General features: G+C 43.0%; 2 protein-coding genes across 4 annotated transcripts in view; both read right to left on the bottom strand.

Annotated features, from left to right (window-relative positions):
* rapgef6 (Rap guanine nucleotide exchange factor (GEF) 6) overlaps positions 1 to 3642 on the bottom strand; it is a 188188-nt gene extending 184546 nt beyond the window's left edge. For both annotated transcript variants that reach the window (XM_030069454.1, XM_030069452.1), the window contains exon 1: positions 3237 to 3642. In XM_030069454.1, coding sequence (XP_029925314.1) covers positions 3237 to 3311 — 75 coding nt within the window. In that variant the 5' untranslated portion in view covers positions 3312 to 3642. The remainder of the gene's footprint in view (positions 1 to 3236) is intronic.
* Positions 3643 to 6246: 2604 nt separating this feature from the next.
* The window catches only part of fnip1 (folliculin interacting protein 1), a 55583-nt gene continuing 42572 nt past the window's right edge, over positions 6247 to 19257 (bottom strand). Inside the window, exons 12-18 of one of the 2 annotated variants that reach the window (XM_030069455.1) lie at positions 15761 to 15907; positions 13566 to 13735; positions 10668 to 12501; positions 10272 to 10437; positions 9366 to 9566; positions 9047 to 9162; positions 6247 to 8795 (exon numbers count right to left, since the gene is read on the bottom strand). In XM_030069455.1, coding sequence (XP_029925315.1) covers positions 8717 to 8795; positions 9047 to 9162; positions 9366 to 9566; positions 10272 to 10437; positions 10668 to 12501; positions 13566 to 13735; positions 15761 to 15907 — 2713 coding nt within the window. In that variant the 3' untranslated portion in view covers positions 6247 to 8716. The remainder of the gene's footprint in view (positions 8796 to 9046; positions 9163 to 9365; positions 9567 to 10271; positions 10438 to 10667; positions 12502 to 13565; positions 13736 to 15760; positions 15908 to 19257) is intronic. The other variant, XM_030069456.1, reaches the window with a different exon arrangement.

Here is a 19257-nt window from a genome sequence, read left to right on the forward strand (position 1 = left end):
ATTCAACGGCAAAAACGGAAATCCCACTCAGCACACACACTTGTGTTTAAAAACTTTGTCTAAACATTAACAAGTACGCAATGGAAACTGTATGGGTTTCAAGTATTTAAACGTATATACTTCATCAGTATAAGTACACCGAGTTATAAGTTCAACACTGGCCTGTAGCCTTCAAGTAGGAAACAGAGCAACCAGCAAAATCCTCATTTCAAATTTGAGGGGCTGTATAAAATGTGCTGTCGTAACAGTAAGTACACAGGTATGATAATGTGCTGATGTTTTGCTATATAGTCCTATAAGCATGACTTTAACTTCTGCAGATTTAATGTGTGCCTCCAGCCATTTATGAGGCCCATAAAAACTAATCCTTATTTGTCAATATTACATATTTATAAGACTTTTCCATGAATAAACATCACTTTGTGTCTTAAAACAGCTAAAATGTAACTCTAAATCTTGCCCTCATTAAAAGTGGATCCATGAATAGGAAAACTGCCTCCGCCCACGTCCCTGCCTGCTGGTACACCGCCTCGTGACCAGAGCTCTGTTCACTGAACATGGAAAGATTGTCAACGTTTTTTTTTTTTTTTTTTCAGCGAATCCCTAAGTTACACTAATATTGTTCAAGTGAAGCAGCCAATTGGAGTGGGTCTTGTTCTTTCTGGGAAACAAAAGACTGGTGTGGGAAAGCTCTGCATACACTAACTGAGTGGAGACTGGCAGAGCTGCTGCTATTGATAGGGAACCAGTTGACGGGACTGCCTGTCAGATTTGAGACGTACCAAACCCAGCTGGCCCGGGGTGCATCAGACGCTCAGATTTTATGGGCGTGCACAGACACCTCCACCTTCAGTAGAGCATTGTGAAAACACCTCTCTAGTGAGAAATTTTGCACAGATGCAAGTAAGTAGAGTCAAGTTCAGAAGAAAATGTAAAAAACATAAGAAAAAAAACATAAGAAAAACACATTTCTGAATGGAGGGGGACTTTCAACATATAAGCTAGGGCTACATTAGAATAACAGCACTGAGTTATGCAGTGTTGGATCAAGTTGAGCAGATACTGAAACCACAAATAGGCTTGGTAACAAATTCTTATGACTGTCTTATGTGTAACAATTACTATTGTTAATTAAACAACATCAACATCTTTCGGTATATAGTGACAACACTGCTGACGGTGAGCACGCATAGAGACGTCTTAGTGATTAAAAAAACCCAAACCAGGAACTGGAACGTTCTCTCCTGAATGAACAAAAACACAAACATAAACAAGCAGTGTGAGAAAAGAGCTTAGACTGCGGTTCAAGCTGCAAACCACAACCTCACACTGTCAGAGGTTTAGTTCCACCGATGACTCCTCTATCACTTTCCACTATGTACAAATCCAGCAGAAATAGCAGCCTATTAACCAACCCACAGGCCGCATGGTAACATCCATGGAGCCTGCGGCGGGCCAGGGACCTGAGTTTGACAAACACCATGAACAAGAGCAGGATGTTCCACTGAGCAAAAGTTAGCCTGGTAACTGTGGAAAACATTTGCTGCAGCTTCATGTGCAAAACCAAACTTGGTTTGTGGTATGAACACAGCACAGCGATCCATGTTGACGACTGGTAATACTAAGCTCAATTTCAGAAGATATTTAGTGATATATTTTTTTAAATGATCTGTCTGCTTTGCAATACACTCCAAAAAACAGAATAATACTCATGGGTTCCCTTGTATTCTCTCCCTCATCACAGGTTCACATCCCAACACTGTGCTGAGCTACATGGAAGGATTTCACCTTGTTTTTCCTCATGTACCACTGCTGGTTTAAAATCCTGCTTAAAGGAACAGGGAGTGCTTAGAATCCATGATTCAAAAAAGACACAGCAATACAGAATTAAAGAGCCACATGCCCCCTCCTCCCTCCTGTCTTCAGACTGACCGATAGGCCAAATTTAGTCACTTTATCAAATTATTCACGGCATCATGTGGCTGGTTATGGAATCACAGATGCACTTGGCTGCTGAGTGTATCATATGTTTGAGGACCAAACACGGTTGTTATGGTTTGTTTGGCTCCGTACAAAAGCCCCCTCTGAAAGGTGTGAAAGAGGCTTTCTACTTACCACGCACACACAAACAAACAGGATCACAGCCATAAAAAGGGCCTTTTCAAGGGTGTAGTGCAAAGCTGGAGGCTAGCTTTTTTTTTTTTTTTTAACAATTTTTCTTTTTTTTTTTTGTTAAAACACCAATTGTGCTTTTAAAAATGCTTGCGCTTCAAAACTATTAGCAGCAGCTGAGCATGGGAGGGAGGATGGCCTGAGCTATTTTGGGGGGAGAAAGAGTAGCCAAAGCAATGACAAGCCAGCTGTGTTTCCACAACTTCGTGTTGGGAGGAGGAGGAGGAGGAGGGAGGAGGGAGGAGAAGAGAGGTGAAAGGAGGAGGAGGAAGGTGGGATGAGAAAGCAGCAGTTTATTAGACTCCACTAGCTTCATTCAAACTTAAGTTTACAAAAACAACCTCCTGGGCTTAGGCATAAGCTCCCTGATGGAAATCTATGCTATGTTTTGAGTGCAAAACTGAATTTGCAGGCCTAGTGGTGCAGTGCTGTAAAACAGGGGTTCCCAACTCAATCATGTTAAAAGAGAGCGAGAGAGAGAGAGAGAGAGAGAGAGAGAGAGAGAGAGAGAGAGAGAGGGAGAGAGAGAGAGAGAGAGAGAGAGAGAGAGAGAGAGAGAGAGAAATCCCCTGAGACTTGAACCCCCCTAGATTTTCTTCCAGGAACCTCCCATCTGACAGGAGTTTTGTTTTAATTTTAAGCTTTAGCACAGAATTTCACATTAATCTGTTACGTAAATGGAAAAACAGTGTGGCACTAATTCATTAATCTGAATTACATTTCTACGTCCGCTCAGATTGTTTCAAAACCTAGAGGAGGAAAAGTAGTTCTCCATGATTTTGTTGGGGAGCTCTCCTCTGGTCCGTGAAGCCCACAAACTGTCCCAAAAACTGTTACTATCTTATTTCTGCACTCTCTTTGGATTAAATACAAAATGATGTTAGTGTAAGAGCGTGTGATACAACTCAGATAGTTTAGTGTAAAAGCAAACTGGAGCCGTGTGTGTCAGGTTGCCCTGGGCTGACAGCTGAATGGGGTTTCCCTGCGGCGACGTGAAGCAACAGTTTGACTGAACCTAGCTTTAGCGCGGCCATGCTAATCAAGTTACGGAGAGTTTTGTTTACCTCTGCTGTCCGTAGCGAGGGCGGTTTCTTCAAAGCCTGTTTGAAGGAAGTTTCCATGGCTCCGGTCATTTTCATAACTTCTTAAGTCGGTTCAAATCCGCCACAGAAACCCAACCTCCTCCCGCACTGGTAGTTAATCTCACTTTCACGTCTCCTACGCTTGTTAAGTCGAGCCGGGGCTGAACAAACTCACATCCCCGCTGCTCTTTTCCTCGCCCAGCCGAGCATGGATGGAGTTCACTTCAAACGGACTGCTGGCTCCTTCTCCAAGGCAAACAAACTCCACTTTAGCTACTGCGTATCCGGGAAAGAGTACATACAGCTGAAAGGAGAGAGACAATCAAATCTGCGGGACTTGTTGTCACGAAATCTGGACATCTTTGGTGAGCGAAACGTCCACCTCGGTAGCTAGCGTTGGCTGGATCCAGGAGTTCAGATTTAGATCCCTCCTCCAGATCTCACTGTGTGGAGTTGACGACATCTGTCTGGCCGACAGCGAGGCGGCGTTCATGGCCTGGCGGAAATTTGAAACACCACTCATTGGAGGTTCAATTTACATTTTTTGGACTTGATTCAATTCTGTTTGAGTTGGTAAACCACACTTGGAGTCGATGTTTTGATCACCTTAGCAACAAATTTTAAATCCATTATTATATAGGCTAATAGGGGTGGAAAAAATCGATTCACTTAAGTATTGTGTTTCCTTCTTAATATGTTTTAATCGATTTTTTTAATGTCTGCATTGATTTAAAGTGAAGATGTTGGTATTGGTATAAAAACACATTAGAAAACCTAAGGAATCTCTTGGTACCAAGAATGCTAGGTCATGCTAGGTTGTTGGCAAGGGCACTAAATGAATATAACTCCAAATTTAGGCAAAGTTTTGGTGAGGGAAAATCTGGCATGGCCATTTTCAAAGAGGTCCCTTGATCTTTGATCTCAAGATATCTCAATGAACATGGGCTCTTTGGATATGAATAAACAAACCATAATATTGAATTGCCATGCTTGTAGAATATCAATAGAATTGCAATACATATCAAATTGGCACCCAAATATCACAATAGTATTGAATCAAAAGATAAGCATATCGTCCCACCCCTGTAGTCTAAACATATGTAATATCCTTTTACAAACAGAATAGATTTACTTTTACTTTAATTTTACTGATAACGAAAAGCTGCAATATTATGGCCACATTGTTAGGTATTTTTAAGGCTTGGGAATGACTCTATTCAATGTATTTCATATCAGTCGAGGCTGAAGTCCAAGTGATTCATTCTGTTCATTTGTTTTGGCAGATCAATGCAGCTGAACTGGCAGAAGTTACTGAAGTTACAGAAGTTACACCCCCTACAGTAAATACAACTTGGGGAGTTTTTTTTATATTATACCCAAGTCATTTAGGGGTCCGGATGATGATGATAATGATGATGATAATGATAAATAATTGTATAGTGGTAATACTACTATTATTGTTAGAATGATTAATATGCATACTGAGATACTGCATATGTCAAAGGATAAATAGCCTAAATAGACGAACAACAGATGCAAATAGCCTTGGACTTTATTAATAATACAACAAAAGATTGAAAACCATTGTTGGGTTATACATCAATGTGATAATCTGCTCGTTTGTTTGTTTGCTTGCTTTTTGCAACATGTTCAGTGTTCAACCCATTACTGCTGTGATGTTTTTTTGTTTTTTGTTTTTTATTGCACTCAGCAAAAAACACCTGTCAATCAAACAGTGTGGCCTGTAATATAAGTCTAAGATCTCTTTTCCTTGGACATGGCTAGATGATGATCTCTTCTTTTCTTCTCTTGTTCAGCGATGGTGGTGGCTATCAGCGCTCATTCTAATTCTTCTGCTGTTGATTCAAAACCATGCACTGCCGTCACTGTCCAAAAGAATAGATGGTTTGACTTCTTGTGCAGCAGGGGATTTTTCACGCTGCATTTGCGGCTATCAGAGCTCGGGAGTCGAGGCCTCCGAGGAGCACCTGAAGGCAGCATCAACTTTCCCTCTGCGGACTCCTGGAGTCACTTTGAGCAGCGACAGCCCACACAGATCCAAGTCTAACAGGAGACCAGAGCCCATCCTGCCCTCTTGTTTTACACTTCATCTGGAATTAAAGGCCATGACACTAAATAAATAAATAAAATACAAGTCTCACCCTGCACCTCACCCAGTTTCTAAGTGTGATCACTCACAAGTGTCATGTTTGTTAATCATCTCTTATAACAGCCCACTATTGACAGGAGTGAAGTAAAGCCATAGTGATGTACACACACACACACACACACACACACACGCACACACACAGGCGACTGCCAGCGGGGGATTCACCCTCGGCCGTCACTCCTCTATTGCATAACTGCGGTTCGCTCGTTTTGGGTCATGTGCTGTGCGGCGGGGAGGGTGGAGTCACGACCAGTGATATCGTGGTGGATTCAAAAGCGGGTTAACTGCTGCATGTCATCCAGCTGGCATGCTGCCACCAGTCTAAAGAGAAAGTCTCATAATGTCCTGCACTCGTCCAGTGCGCACTACTTTGCATGTTGAATGAGCGCCACTTTGAATTTATAAAGCAAACAATAAATAAATAAATATAAATAAAGAAATGTAAAGGTAAATGCTACTTCATCCTTAATTACAACAAACCAAAGATAGAAAAAGAGTAAATAAATGAGTGGGCCAGCCCTCACCGGGCCTGTGGCCTCACACAATGCCTGTTTGGGACTATTAAGAACAAATACTTTTATTTATGAAGCAGAAAATGTGCTTATTTCCCTGTACAATCACCCTGGGTTCTGCCTCCGCGTCTGCAAATTCACTGCCTGTAAAACCGCTCCGCAATTTTCTCATGAATTCCTCAATTTGAATTATGGCTCTTGGATCTCTCATTTCCAGGTTTTGGGAAATATTTTCTTCTTATCATCACACATATCAGCGAGAGTGCTCCAGGAAATATAGAGTTATATTTCAAAGACAGAGACAATGAAATTCCTAGCATCAGCATCTTTATTGCACAACATTCCCATAAAATTGGGAAAAGAATAATTCGAGGGGACAATTCTTAAAGACAGTCTGTACAAATAAATGGAAATAAACTGAGTATGTACAATTTACACGAACCGTTACACACACCATGACCTACCTTAATAATTTAAATCATATACAAAGAGGGAGAAGCAGATACAAATGTATACCCTTTTAAACGTAATGGCGGGGGGTTGTACAAAATGTAGGCTGATATAGCAGAGCATCTTCCATACAGTAACAAGCATGTATATATCAATTTGACCAGCAAAACAACTTCTCCAGAAGCCTCTGATGCATTCATGCCATGTCCATTAAGACTTGGGTCATATTCAGGGTGCGATTTGGTTTTTTAAAAAAAAAAAAAAAAAAAAAAAAAAAGGAAAAAAAGAAAGAGAAACAAGGGTAGGGGGAACACTTTGAATGGGAGAAAATTGCCATTTCATTCTGCATTGTCTAATTATCAACATACATTGTGGCATACACTGTACACCTAAGGCCTATCAATCAGTTACATACATTATTTGAGGAAGCGAGAAAGCATTTACCTAAGCCACATGCTAATCTTAAAATATATTTTGTATCAATTTGGCCACAGCCAAAGGGATTTGTCATGCTGTGGCAGCCAATAAAGAACAGCTTAAAATAATACTGCTCACCAGAAACCACTCACAGGTTAAAGCTGGCTGAACAGAGTTAATGGGGGCCATTCTTAAATTCATGCTTTGTCTCTTTGTGTCTAATTCTAAGACGTGTACGTAAGTGTACAAAACAAAGTAACGTGGTCGGTTTAGGCTGCTACACAGCTGAGAGAATATAGATGCACTTCCAGTGGGTTTTTAAATGTTTTCAGTGGTTGGCTTTCATTAAAAAAAGAAAAAAAAAGACGCCTCACTGGAGATGAAATATTACCAAAAAGGAGAAGCTGGGAGAGCAACCAGTTTCCCCCGGCAAATCGCACCCTGGTTATATGGCATAACCTCCAAACTCACACACGCATCAATGTCATGAAAAACTACAGAATGGTAAAATAAAATAAAATAAATTTTTAAAAAAGAGACCAAAACAGTAAGCGTGCTACTGTTGTTTTTTTTGTTTTGCATGTTGTGGTATTGTGAATAAAAACGTCATCCGAACACGAGTTGCCTGAAAATAGTGTGTGACTGATACATATATTAACGTGCTGTAAGGCCTACTCTGTTTCTCTACTCCCGTCTCTGAAGCAAACGTGAGAGCCGTAAACATCGTATGAAGGTGGCGAAGCTATAAAAGTGTGAAAATATCTCAGCATTTTGGTTTTAAAATAGATATAGATAATGCAATGTTTTAGCTTTTCCACAGTAGAAAGGGACCCATTTTAATTAATCACATTCTGAAGCAAAAATATGCAGTTTTTTTTTGTTTGTTTGTTTGTTTGTTTTGACCAACGATCAACTTAAGGAATAAAACAGTCTTCCCTTTTTCACAAAGAACACAGCATAGAGTCTGCGCACAGTTCAAGCTGACATTCCTCTGATTAAAATAGCATAAAAATGATACCTCAGGGTTTGCTATGGGGCAACTGTAAATGCATGTAGTAGCCATCGCCCATATTAAGATCTGAGGTAGTGCTGTACCTATGATAAGAATGTCAAAGCCACCTTTTGCCATTTCAAAACCAGCTTGTAGAGAACTAAAAATTACTGTGTGCATCGATCACCCCCTCATGCCCAAAAATAGGCTTTAAAGTCAGAATTTATGGAGGCATTGTAATTTAACAAAGAATAAAGAAAGAATTTATCATTGAGATATCTCAGGGAAAGTTTGCTTGTAAACAAATACATGAGGATAAACAATATGACATAAATTGGCATAAGTGAGATTGATAATATTCTCAATGATATTAACCATAAAGTTAAAAAAAAAAAAAGAAAAAAAAAAAGAGTCCATTCAATTCCCTTAAACACGTAGTCCTTTTGCTTCCTTCGACTGGGTTTAAGATTGTACAGAAAAAAAAGAAAAGAAAAAAATTATAGATATCTTAAATTTCCATTCTCAACTGGAAAAATTAATAAAGTCTTTGGCTTCTGTGTCCAAAAAAAGTCCTGTTTTAAAAGAAACATTCAAAAAACAGGAGAAGGTCATTTCAGGGATGCTCCAGTCATGAGCAGAGCCTCGCTCCACCTATGTGACTGTGGTCTCTGACTCCCCCTAGTGGTACAAAGTCAGTATTGCACCAAATTTAGCAGCAGCAGCAGCAGCCACCGGCTCTGTGATGAGGGGAGGCGCTGGCTATGGGCTTAGTCCAACACGCCCTGCTCTAGCCCCAGCACACAGGTCAGGAAGCCCTGTCGGGGCACCTGTGGAGCACGGGCAGCCATTGTGGGGCCAGAGCGGCACCACCCAGTCTTTCTTCGGCCGGCCAGCTGCTTGGGACCTCGGTGCTGTTGCAGTCTCACAGTAGGATCTGTGCCACGTAGGGAGAGTGAGTGCTGGCCACCGCAGCCAACAGGGGAAGGTCGCTGGACTCAATTCTGGAAGGACAACAGAGCCAATAGCAGAGTAAGATTAACTCCAAAGCTGGCAAGTTTGGTGGCAAACACAGCTGTCAAAATGATGCAAGAAATAGCTTCAAGAATATTGAACACTTTCTTCTCTGATATTAACCATCATGTCTTGTTTTTCCTTCATAGAGTTCCTGCAAAGCATTCTCAAAAAGGCTGGATAACCAATAGAAATAAACCTTGGTACCATCTGTGAGGTGGGTATAAAGAGAGTTGCTTACCCTAGGACCATGCCTAGCTCTTTGACATGGACTCTAGTCTGGCCCTTCAAATACTCAGCCAGCATTTTACTCTTGAAGTAGATCTCCTGCAGACGGTCCTCAAGGTGCATTATACACTGGAAGAGAAAGAGACAGGAACATGCATAGTCAGTAGAGGTAAAAAAAAACAAAGAAAAAAAAAAAAAAGCCAAACACTATATACACACAGGGATGTTGCCAAGCATGTGACCAAGTTTCTTATCAGTGGTAAAAACAGAAGTCTATCAAACAAACATTTTCCATCATAAATATAGTATAAATAGTGAAGGGTTTAACATACAAAGTTGGGTGAGAGGTTGAGTTTGTAGAGCTGGTGAGTGGACTGCAGTAAGCTTGAAACCAGGCTGGACACCAGGACTTCCTTCCCCAGCTTGTTGACATCTGTGGCCCGTCTCTGGCTGCTGGCCACCTGCACTGTCCACTTGTCTGTGTCTGCTATAATGCAGACAGCCTCCGCTATGGGCTCATCCAATACTGGATGCTATGGAGAAAGATGGAGTACTAATTTCAGCCAATGCAGCAGAAGGTTTTACAAATAAATCCTTGTGTCGCATTTCGAAACAAACTGTAAACAAATAACCACTCTAAGGAAGGAAGAACACAACTGTTTTTGTCCAAATACCAGAATCTGATAGTGTAAAGATGCATTTACTGCTATCATGTTTGCAGTGCTGCCTCATGTAGTTTGGTTTGTTTCAGTAGTAATAGTGAGAATGCCACCAAATAACCAAGACCGCCTGAAAATGCAGAACCCCATACTCTTGCAAACAAACTGTGATACAGTTCATTAGTATTGATACTGTCATCCAAATTAAATGCAGGAAACAACCCCAAATCTCAGAGGAAGACGGATGTTGATATCCGAAACTCAGCAGTTAGCAGTCATGCTTGGAAAGCCAAGCATTACGAAATGAACCAAGCTCAGGAAGTAAAGAGAGAGATCGATGCTCACACTGCCATAATTCACCTTGTCTTTGGTTCACATGAAACAATGAGTGCGGTAAAAGCCAATACGCTTAGCTGAATTTACAGTGACTGAACTCCGATCTGTTTTGACTCCAAACCTGTGGCCAAAAATCTCCAACCTGATGATGGGTTACTAAATTCTGTCCAATGGGCTACTTGTGAGTCCTGATTCTGCATTTGTGTTGGCACTGAGAAAAAAAGTTTCCAACTGAACCATTACCTGTACAGCATGGGTCAATTCAGCCATGAGGCTCTGCCGTAACTTCTCATCGCTAGGCATCCCATGTAGTACAAAGTCTGGCACGTAGGTGGGGCAGTAGCCTCCAAATAGAGACCGGCCAAAATTGGCAATACTTGGCTTTGAGTAGTTCTCCACCAACTTTGATCTGTTAACAGAAAACATGATATAAGATTCCTATAAAAGTGTTTTATCAAATGATGAGGATGAATAGGTGATTATAATTTGTTATTTTTTACTTTATTTTCAGTTATTTTATTGCTTACATATAAAGCTTTAGTAAATTGGACATGCCAATACAGATGAGCTAAGTTAGGTATGTGAGAACTAGAAGAGAAAGTCTGTGAGTAAGTGTGTGTGTATGTATGTCCCACTCACCCAGGGAAGGGCACCACCACTTCCTCTTGCCAATCCTCCGTCTCCTCGCTCTCACTGTCCCCCAGCGCGCTGTCTGAGCTCTCGTTACGCGGGATCTCCCAGTCGTTGACTGGCGCCGCCTTCCTCTTTTGGTCCCCTTTGTTGTTGCTGCTGTTGTTTTTGCCATCTTGGGGGACGGCGACTGACACAACGATGCCCTTGTCCTGCTCAGCAGAACAGCCCCTGCAGCAGCAGGTCTCAACAGAGTCTGTAGACCCACACCTACACCTTCCCTGGACCTCAATTGAACTCTCCCCCTTCCTGTCCCCTGTTGTGCAGGACCCTACATCTCCACTACCTGGACTCAGACCTAGACCCAGACCAAAACCCAAACCCAAACCCCGGCCTGCACCCTGAAAGCCAGGACCCTCCAAGTCACTTGATGTAGGGGTTCCCGAGGGGTCTAGCAACTCTTTGTGCTTTTTGTTCGTGGCACTGGCGTCCTGCCGTTGTTTGGCCACATCGTCTATAGTCCTGGTCTCAACAGGGTTCTCTGAGCAGAAATACTCATCAAACTCGCTGTAGTCCATATATTCGGGGCTCCACTGGGGCATTTTACTGGAGACCCGCTGCAGGGCTGGAGCCTCCTTGGTCTGTTTGGTTTGGTCCTCTGATGTTGCACTGTTGTTGCTGGTCTTTGAATCTGCTCCCTTCTGCTGCTGCTGTGGCTGTTGTTGATAATGTTGTCCTTGATGATGCTTTAGTTGTTGCTGTTGTTGCTCAGGCAGCAGCTGTTTATCCTTGAGGTGTTTTTTGTGCTTTTTGATGTCCTCCTCCATTTTCCTTCCGCGGCTCTCCGTGTCTGACTCTGGAGACATCGAGTCTCCAATCAGAAAAGTAACTTTTGTGGCCGGCTCTTCCTCTTCAGTAAGTGTCAGCACCATGGGCCCTGTCGCTGTGTTTCCTGGCATACCTGGGACCGGCACCGCAGCAGGCAGGTTCTTATCTGGGGGCTTCTTCTCCAGAGGGATTCCCAAGGTTCGTGGAGCCAGCACTTTTATAGGCTGGTTCCCAACCCCTGCCTCCATCCTGGCCTCTGCTTCAATGTCCTTCCCCTCTTGGCTGGTGGGAGGTGAGGATGGGTCTGGTGTTAGGGCTGTTGGTATGAATGGGACCAGAGACTCCAGGTTGCTCTTGGTCTCTGCATCCAGCACACAGGTCTGCTCCCTGGGGGACGCCGAGCCGACACACACCACTGTCTCCAGTCTGGCCTCAGTGTGCAGCGGGCTGCCAGACTCCTTGCGCAGCTCCCTGGTTTCAGTTGCCTCTGCAGTCCTGGTGATAAGCAGGGTGCCCTGACTCCGGCAGTGACTCTCGCTGTGTCCCGTCTGAACCACACTGCTCCTGGACCCTTGACTCTCACTACTGTCCTCATCTTCCTCATCTTCCTCTTCATCCTCCTCCTTAGGCGTGTCCCCGGCACCAGGCTCAACCTCCGTGTCTGTGTAAGTGCTGCTCTGGAGGCTGTTATCCGAGGGGTAGCTGCTGTCCTCGGCCTCAGCTTGCCCGCCTTGGGCCCCCTGGGACAGGTAGTCCCCGCTGGGTTTGTGGACGGTTACCAGGACATAGTCTGACTCCTCGACCTCTCCTCTCCTCAAGGAGGTGGTGATGAGGGAGCCAGGCATAACAATGGCTTCATCCTCAGCACTGTCCAGCATGTGGGTCTCCAGGAGCTCGGAGCAGCGGATGAAGTAGGTGAGGACGTAGAGGAGCCTCTGGACCAGATCCTGTTTGCGGCCAACCACCACTGTCCTCGACAGACGTACAGGTGAGCCAATGGCACCATACAGGTCACCTATAAACAGGGACATCGGAAAGCAGCATCAGTAACTAGACTAACTTTACATGTGCTGGTAACAGTTTTTCCTTGTTTTTTTTGGTTGATTTTATTTTGTGAAACACTACATATTAGATATTTTTCTACAATTTCTGGAGAAACTACGGGGAGCAGCAAAACATTACGGCTTCCTTTCATGTCCATTGTGCAGTAAATGTATCAACAAGGGCAGCAGAGGAAGGAGCAAACAATAAACACTTCTGGACTGCTAAAGGTGTTCAAGCCGTTACAGTTCTCATTTATAAGTAATGCAGTTCCCAACTTTTAGAAGACAGCTATACAAATATTTAACCTTGTGTGGTCTCTTTTTTTCCCCCTCTCCATTAATTCATTTCTTATTTTGTTTGAGGTATCAGCAGACTGATCTGCATTTCTCTTGTCTGAACACTGGATGGCACTGTTTACTGAACTTGTTTTCCCACTACACTTGAGAATGAGATTGTTGACAACTCAGTAAACTTTTCAAGCTGACTGATATTTATAGCATGTCACTGCTTTAATCAGAAATAAGTAGATTTCTTCTAATGTCACATGTTCCATCACAAGTCAACGTGATGCTTATCAGTTGCACAAGGGCAATTATAAAGGGGAAACAACTTTATTCAGTTTCACAACTAAAATAATAGAGTTAACTTTCTTAACCAAGCAGCTTCCTCTTAACAAACATAATAAAAACACCATTATATGTGGATTAGGCCCATGTCATCCATGAGTTCCCACTTTACATGAAACGTCATTATCAACTAAAGTACGTCTATAAAGTGGCAGAATAAAACCTGAGATAACAATTTTTTTTATGGCAGAACTATTAGAAATTTGAAGGCTCTGATTGTCTGAACTGGTCTTCCTTTTGTAATGTTCAAAAATGGCATGTAAGGAAGGAAAACTACCAGCTTGAGACAAGATGAAAACCAAAACCAGGCGTGATATTTTACTTCCAAACCAGGCACATGCTTTTCTCTTCGTGTGTGTGGTGTGTGTGTGTGTGTGTGTGTGTGTGTGTGTGTGTGTGATCGTCTCACCTAGCTGTGCCCAGAGTGGGTTGTAGGGGTGTGTCTTGGCCAGCATGTCAACGCTCTGTGAGGAGTGCTTCTCCAGGAAGATCTTGATTGGAGGCTGACCATTGGGCATTACGGTGGGCACCCAGGCCAGATGATTGGTCAAGATGGCTGTCAACAAGGCAGGGAGGAATCTGGAATACAGCAAGACAGGTTGGTCAGTTGAGGATAGAGGAGAATGGAATTGAATAGAACCAAATAATAAAGCAGAATGAAATGATAGTGGAAAAAACACAACTGATTAAAAGTGATATGAACTTTTTTGCCCCCATTTCCCTTAAGACCATTGTTGGTCAGGTCAGATGTTCTTTGGTCAGACACTTTATTCCTACCGTCAGCATCACGCATCACGCATCACGCATCACACACACACACACACACACACACACACACACACACACACACACACACACACACACACACACACACACACACACACACACACACACACACACATTGTATTGCTATGATTCACTTCTCAGTCTTGACCACAAGTGTCTACTTCCCTTCCTGTCTTATGACTCACAGTGTCATGGTGGTCAAGTTCAATCATGTGCTGGAGTGCAGTTGTAATAGTGGCAGTCATCACAACTATCAGCCATGGGAAAGGTGAAATGACAACTGAATTAAGACCTAGTGTGATGCAGTAAGCCTGATCTTTCAGTTGTTTCGCAGTCATCATAACCAGTAGCTGTGGAAACAGTGACGTGACGTGATGATGGTGATACAAGTGACTCCAATGGTTACCATGGAGATATATGGCTTTAATTGAGACAACATTTTAGACATTTTGAAAGTGTTCAGATATGTAGAGAAGGCTGGTAGGCATAAACATTAAAGGATAAAGTAGGGTGAAGGGTCTCAACACCTACACCATCTCCGGACAGTCATTCTTAGTGTCCATGGCTTTTTACTTTCTGTTGTGTTCGGGTTTCCATGTAATTTCCTTACATTTTCTTTTAAAGTGTGAGTTTCTGTAGGTGGCAGTGTTTTCTTAGGCAGTTCAGCTATGGTGGCTGTCACAGGTCAACCCAAATCTTTTTCCATTTATTCCAAATAAGCTAGCTATTGCTGCTGCTGCAAATGTAAAGTGTATCACATCCAGTATGCCAGGGGATTTTGACCCATGAAAGACATATGTGACATCAGGAGTTCCAAACAGCTTTCATGAGATGAGCATTGGCTACATCATTATTGTGTCAATCAGTGATAAAGACCAGCAAAACAGACAAATATTTACATGAAAATGCAAGAGATTACTGCTTTAGGTCAGTTTTAAATAGCTGATCCAATACTTGAATACAACTGAAATCAGCCGTTCTGAATAGAAAATAGGATGTTCAATAAAGGCCTTGCTACCAATTCATGTATGTACAATTAGTAGTGGTTTGGCATGGCTTTGTAACGCCAACAATAACCAGCCAGAGACTGGCAGGGATCTTCACATTCACAGCTCCCTCTGAGGATGTGTGTGTTTGAGTGAGAAAGAGAGAAAGTGCATGTGTGAGAGAAAGAGTAGTGTGTGTGCAAGCATGCGTCTGTCTTGATAAGCTTGACAAGGACATTTGAGTGTGTGTGCGTGTATACAACATTTCTCTGCATCTGTGTGTTCATTTGCATCTTATTAATTATTATTCTTAATAACATGCATGTATGTTTAACATTCTTTATGTCAAGGTGCCTTTCTCTCTGGTAGTGGAAATAAAAGCACTCTGTGCTTCTCTGCTCATCTGCTGTCTCCTGTCCAGCATGCTTTTACAGGACTCCTGCTGTGCCACTGATGTAAAAATGTCATGACTTTCTATAACTAAACAGAAGCGTGTCTCTGACTTAAACATTTTTACTTCTTCTTTGCTGTCTTGATGTTGATGTTCAGGTCAGAAAAGTTCTAGAGGGGTGACCGCTCTGGCTTCCTTGGGTTTGCTGTGGCCATATAATGTATAAAACAGCAGGAAACCATGTAATATAATAAATGTGTGAAATGAGTTTGTGAATGCATTCTGGTATATTCCTAGGAAGTTCAAGTGGTCCATTTGTAGAATTCCCCTTATATTTCTTGGCATCCTCAGGGAACTAATCAAATTCCCTGACTTTCCCATGGTATTGCAGAAATCAAATGAGCATTGTGACCCTGGTGTGAGTACAGAGTGCCACTCAACTGGTTCTTGGAGGTCTGCTCCATCAGCATGGAGAGCTCCCTCATGAAATGGCCGCAGAGCTGGTTCTTCTCCGGGGCTCCAGACATCATCGTCAGCCAGACAGGCTCGGCCACCCGCGGCATGGTATAGAGGTCACAGATGGTCGTCCTGAACAGGAGGGAGGGGAAGGAGGATGAGAGGGCAGGGAGAGATAAAGGGGAAGGGGTGGAGGGGGGGGATAAAGAAAGAAAGGGGAAAGGAGGGCAGAGAGGGCAGGGGAGAGAGTGAAGGAAAGGGGAAGGGAAGGAGAGAAAGACAGAAAACAGCGACAGAGAGAGAACAGAAATGTTATTGTCTCTTGGGGTGAACAAAAGAGATCTCAGTTCACAGAGCTTTGCTGTCTGCAGTGAGGCCCTGGGAGACCCTGGTTGTGTGTGTGTGTGTGTGTGTCTGTTTGTGAAAGTCAGAAATACTTGCGCACACACACTTGTGAGTGCACACGCACCCTTCTGTACAGCGTATGCGCGTTTGTGTGGGCATGCATGTGCGAGTACGCCTCTATGTCTATCTGTGTGTGCCTCAGTTGGGGCATTTGTCCATTGAGAAGGACTGGAGTTTCCATGGAACGTGGTGGGGTGTGATGGTGAGCATGTCTCGGCAACCGGCCAAGCTTTGACACAGAGGCAGAGGGGAATCTCTGCAGCCTGAGGAATGTGGAGAATCGGGGCGTTTTTAACACTGCTGAAATATGTACTGTATGCTGAGTGAGTAAAACAAGAGCACGCTCCTGCAGCTGCTGTATTCTGGGTTAGATTCTGGGTTGCACTGTCAATCGAGAAGACGTGTCAGTTTTTATTAGAGGACAAGGTGCTTTGACCTGTTCATTGGAGTTATTCTATTGCTGTTTAGAGTCCCAATGCAACTTAGAGTTAAAGATTCCATATAAAGCAAAGTGCAATGGTGAAGTTAATATCTACACTGCAAAAAATATCTACCTTATCAAGGCTTTTTTTTTTTTTTTCTTTTTAAATAAATCAAGTGGAAAAAAACTGAGACACCCTCACTAGTTTCCAAAGCAGTTTCATTTGTTTCAGGATTTTTGTCTTGGAACAAGTGTAAATATGTTGCAATAAGGTGGAATAAGATAGATCAGCCCAAGAAAAGAAAATGACACTTGATGCAGAAAAAAAAATCTGGAAATGGGAAGGAAAGAATAAGGATGCAGCTTTGATAAGAGGTACAAGCTCTACCACGTGAGCCAACAGGTCTCCACAAAAACAAGATTTTAACACTGAATGACTTGTTGAGATGGATATTTTTTGCAGCATTACCAGTTTCAGTCACCAAAGGCCATCTCCTTACAGGACCTTGTGATCGAGCATAGGACCATCAGGGCCGTGCTGTTTCCCAAGCTTGCTTTAGGTGTTAAGCTGCTTGGCAAGACAGAAGCAGCAGGAGATCTGTGGTTGTAAACAAAGTTAATTCTACAGCAAAATCAGAACCTGAATGTCCTTAAATGACCTCATTGGCAGAACCTGCCAGGCTGCACACTGAGAGAAACCTTTGCTATCACACAGTGACAGTGACCTTCTCCAGAAATTCTGCTATTCCAGAGTTCAAACCACTTTAAGCTGCTGTGTTTTTCCTGCAGGAGAGCAAAAACGCATGTAACAAAGTCTTTACTCCAGGTGCAAAAGGAGAAGTATCAACTGGGTAAGAAAACAAGAACTTAAAGATTGCAGTGCATTGCAATGCGGCTGTTGCAATTGGTTATCTTATCACTAAGCCGTTATTTCTTAGAAATATAAACCCTCAACCTGTCATCTCATCAAGAACAGTGACAGCTAAGAGCATCATGGTGCTGAGTAGTTTGGATTCCACAGCACGGCCTAGCAGTTCAAGCCAAAATGGACTTAAGGTCTCTTATCACGCAATGCATCCTAAAACAGGTCTGTCTCGTTGTCAGCAGTGCAGAAAAGATCATCTGCCAGTTGGACTGTAACATCAAATGACCTAATAGTGCTTTATTCATTCCTGTGTTCATGCGGGTAGAGTTGCCCTGGCCCTTTAAAGTCCAACTTGACCCTGCTGTGTCTGGTGTATATTAGTCTACTAAAAGCTCCCAGTGGGCAGAGGTCTGAGGCCAAGCCAGCTCTGGTGGAGGAGGAGATCTTGTCTCACCCTCTCCACACCAGCTGTTCAGGTGAACTTTAAGGAGCACGGCTGTTACATGAAATGAAGGTGCTGCTGAGCCAGTTTTAAAGAAGGCACGTATTTGTGCATTACTGACATGTACTGCTGACCTCGTTGGCTTTATGCCCTGCTCTGCTTACCAAAAACTGGTTTAAGAAACAAAGATGAAGATAGATAGTACATTTGGACCCAATAGCCTGGCCATTACTGGATAATAACTGATAACATATAAAGGTTAGGATTAGGGCTATACAGTTATGTCTCAATCGGTAATGTGGATCTTGTGATCTGGCTTACCAATTATTAGTTTCAATGATTTGAGCCACAATTTATTGTAGTGTTTGCATCAGATTATTATATACTAAATCTGAATGCAAATAATAGTGGGTATAAACAAATTAATCACAATATGAATGATTCATTTTACAGCATGAATTTGAATCCTCGTTGAGTCCAGTCTTATTTATGCTCCCTGTCTCACTTCTTCTACTACTATTATGGGTTACTGGCACAATGCTGCCCAGAAGCCTTAAAAACAGTGTTGATAAGGCTTAGATGCTGTATTAAAAATGCTTAAGAAGTATCAGGCTACAGAGTGATGATCTTTGAGGTGGTTGTCTGAGATGCAGGTAAGTAGCATCATCTGCATGCCCTTTGGTGGACACTGCTCCCCAAAGTGCCAGAGGCAACAATGAGTGCCATTTATTAGTATGTGGGAATCTGACCCTTAAAGCTGTCAACACATGATCACCGGAGCCATTGTTTTCTGACAGAGAAAGCATTTTCCACCTTGCCGCGGTGCTCACTAGCAATACCAGAGGTTAGAGTTTGGTTAATTCCCCCTCTACTCCCCCTTGAACTCTAACTGCCGACCCTAACATACAGTAGTCCTAATATAGGCCAGAGCAACTTTTATGTACGCATGCCTCTGCTAAGTACATAGCTTATCTTTGCCTGCATACGTGGGTATGTGTGCATGCCCACCCTCGACTACGTCAAAGCAGCATCAGCATCAAGGAGAGGCATTTCTACCCTTTTCCCTCTGTAATGTTCCATGAAGTCAAAAGCCTAATGGCAAAAGCCAAGACTGGCCCTGCGTATATTTAGCAGCTGTCTGAAGGTGAGATTTTAAAGATATTTTGTTTGTCCCAAGCAATACCGTTCCCTCCTGCTGGCACGGACATATTATTTACTATTCTGGTGCTCACGGCCAGTGTCTGAGGTAGATAGGGTTGCCTCTCCGGACGCTTGGGTTGCTGTGGCGCGCTGCCAATAAGCATATGACTGCAGCAATGGGGGGACCTCAGATAGGCAAGTGCCAGCCA

The sequence above is a fragment of the Myripristis murdjan genome, chromosome 14 (assembly GCF_902150065.1).
Source record: "Myripristis murdjan chromosome 14, fMyrMur1.1, whole genome shotgun sequence".
Classification (NCBI taxonomy): domain Eukaryota; kingdom Metazoa; phylum Chordata; class Actinopteri; order Holocentriformes; family Holocentridae; genus Myripristis; species Myripristis murdjan.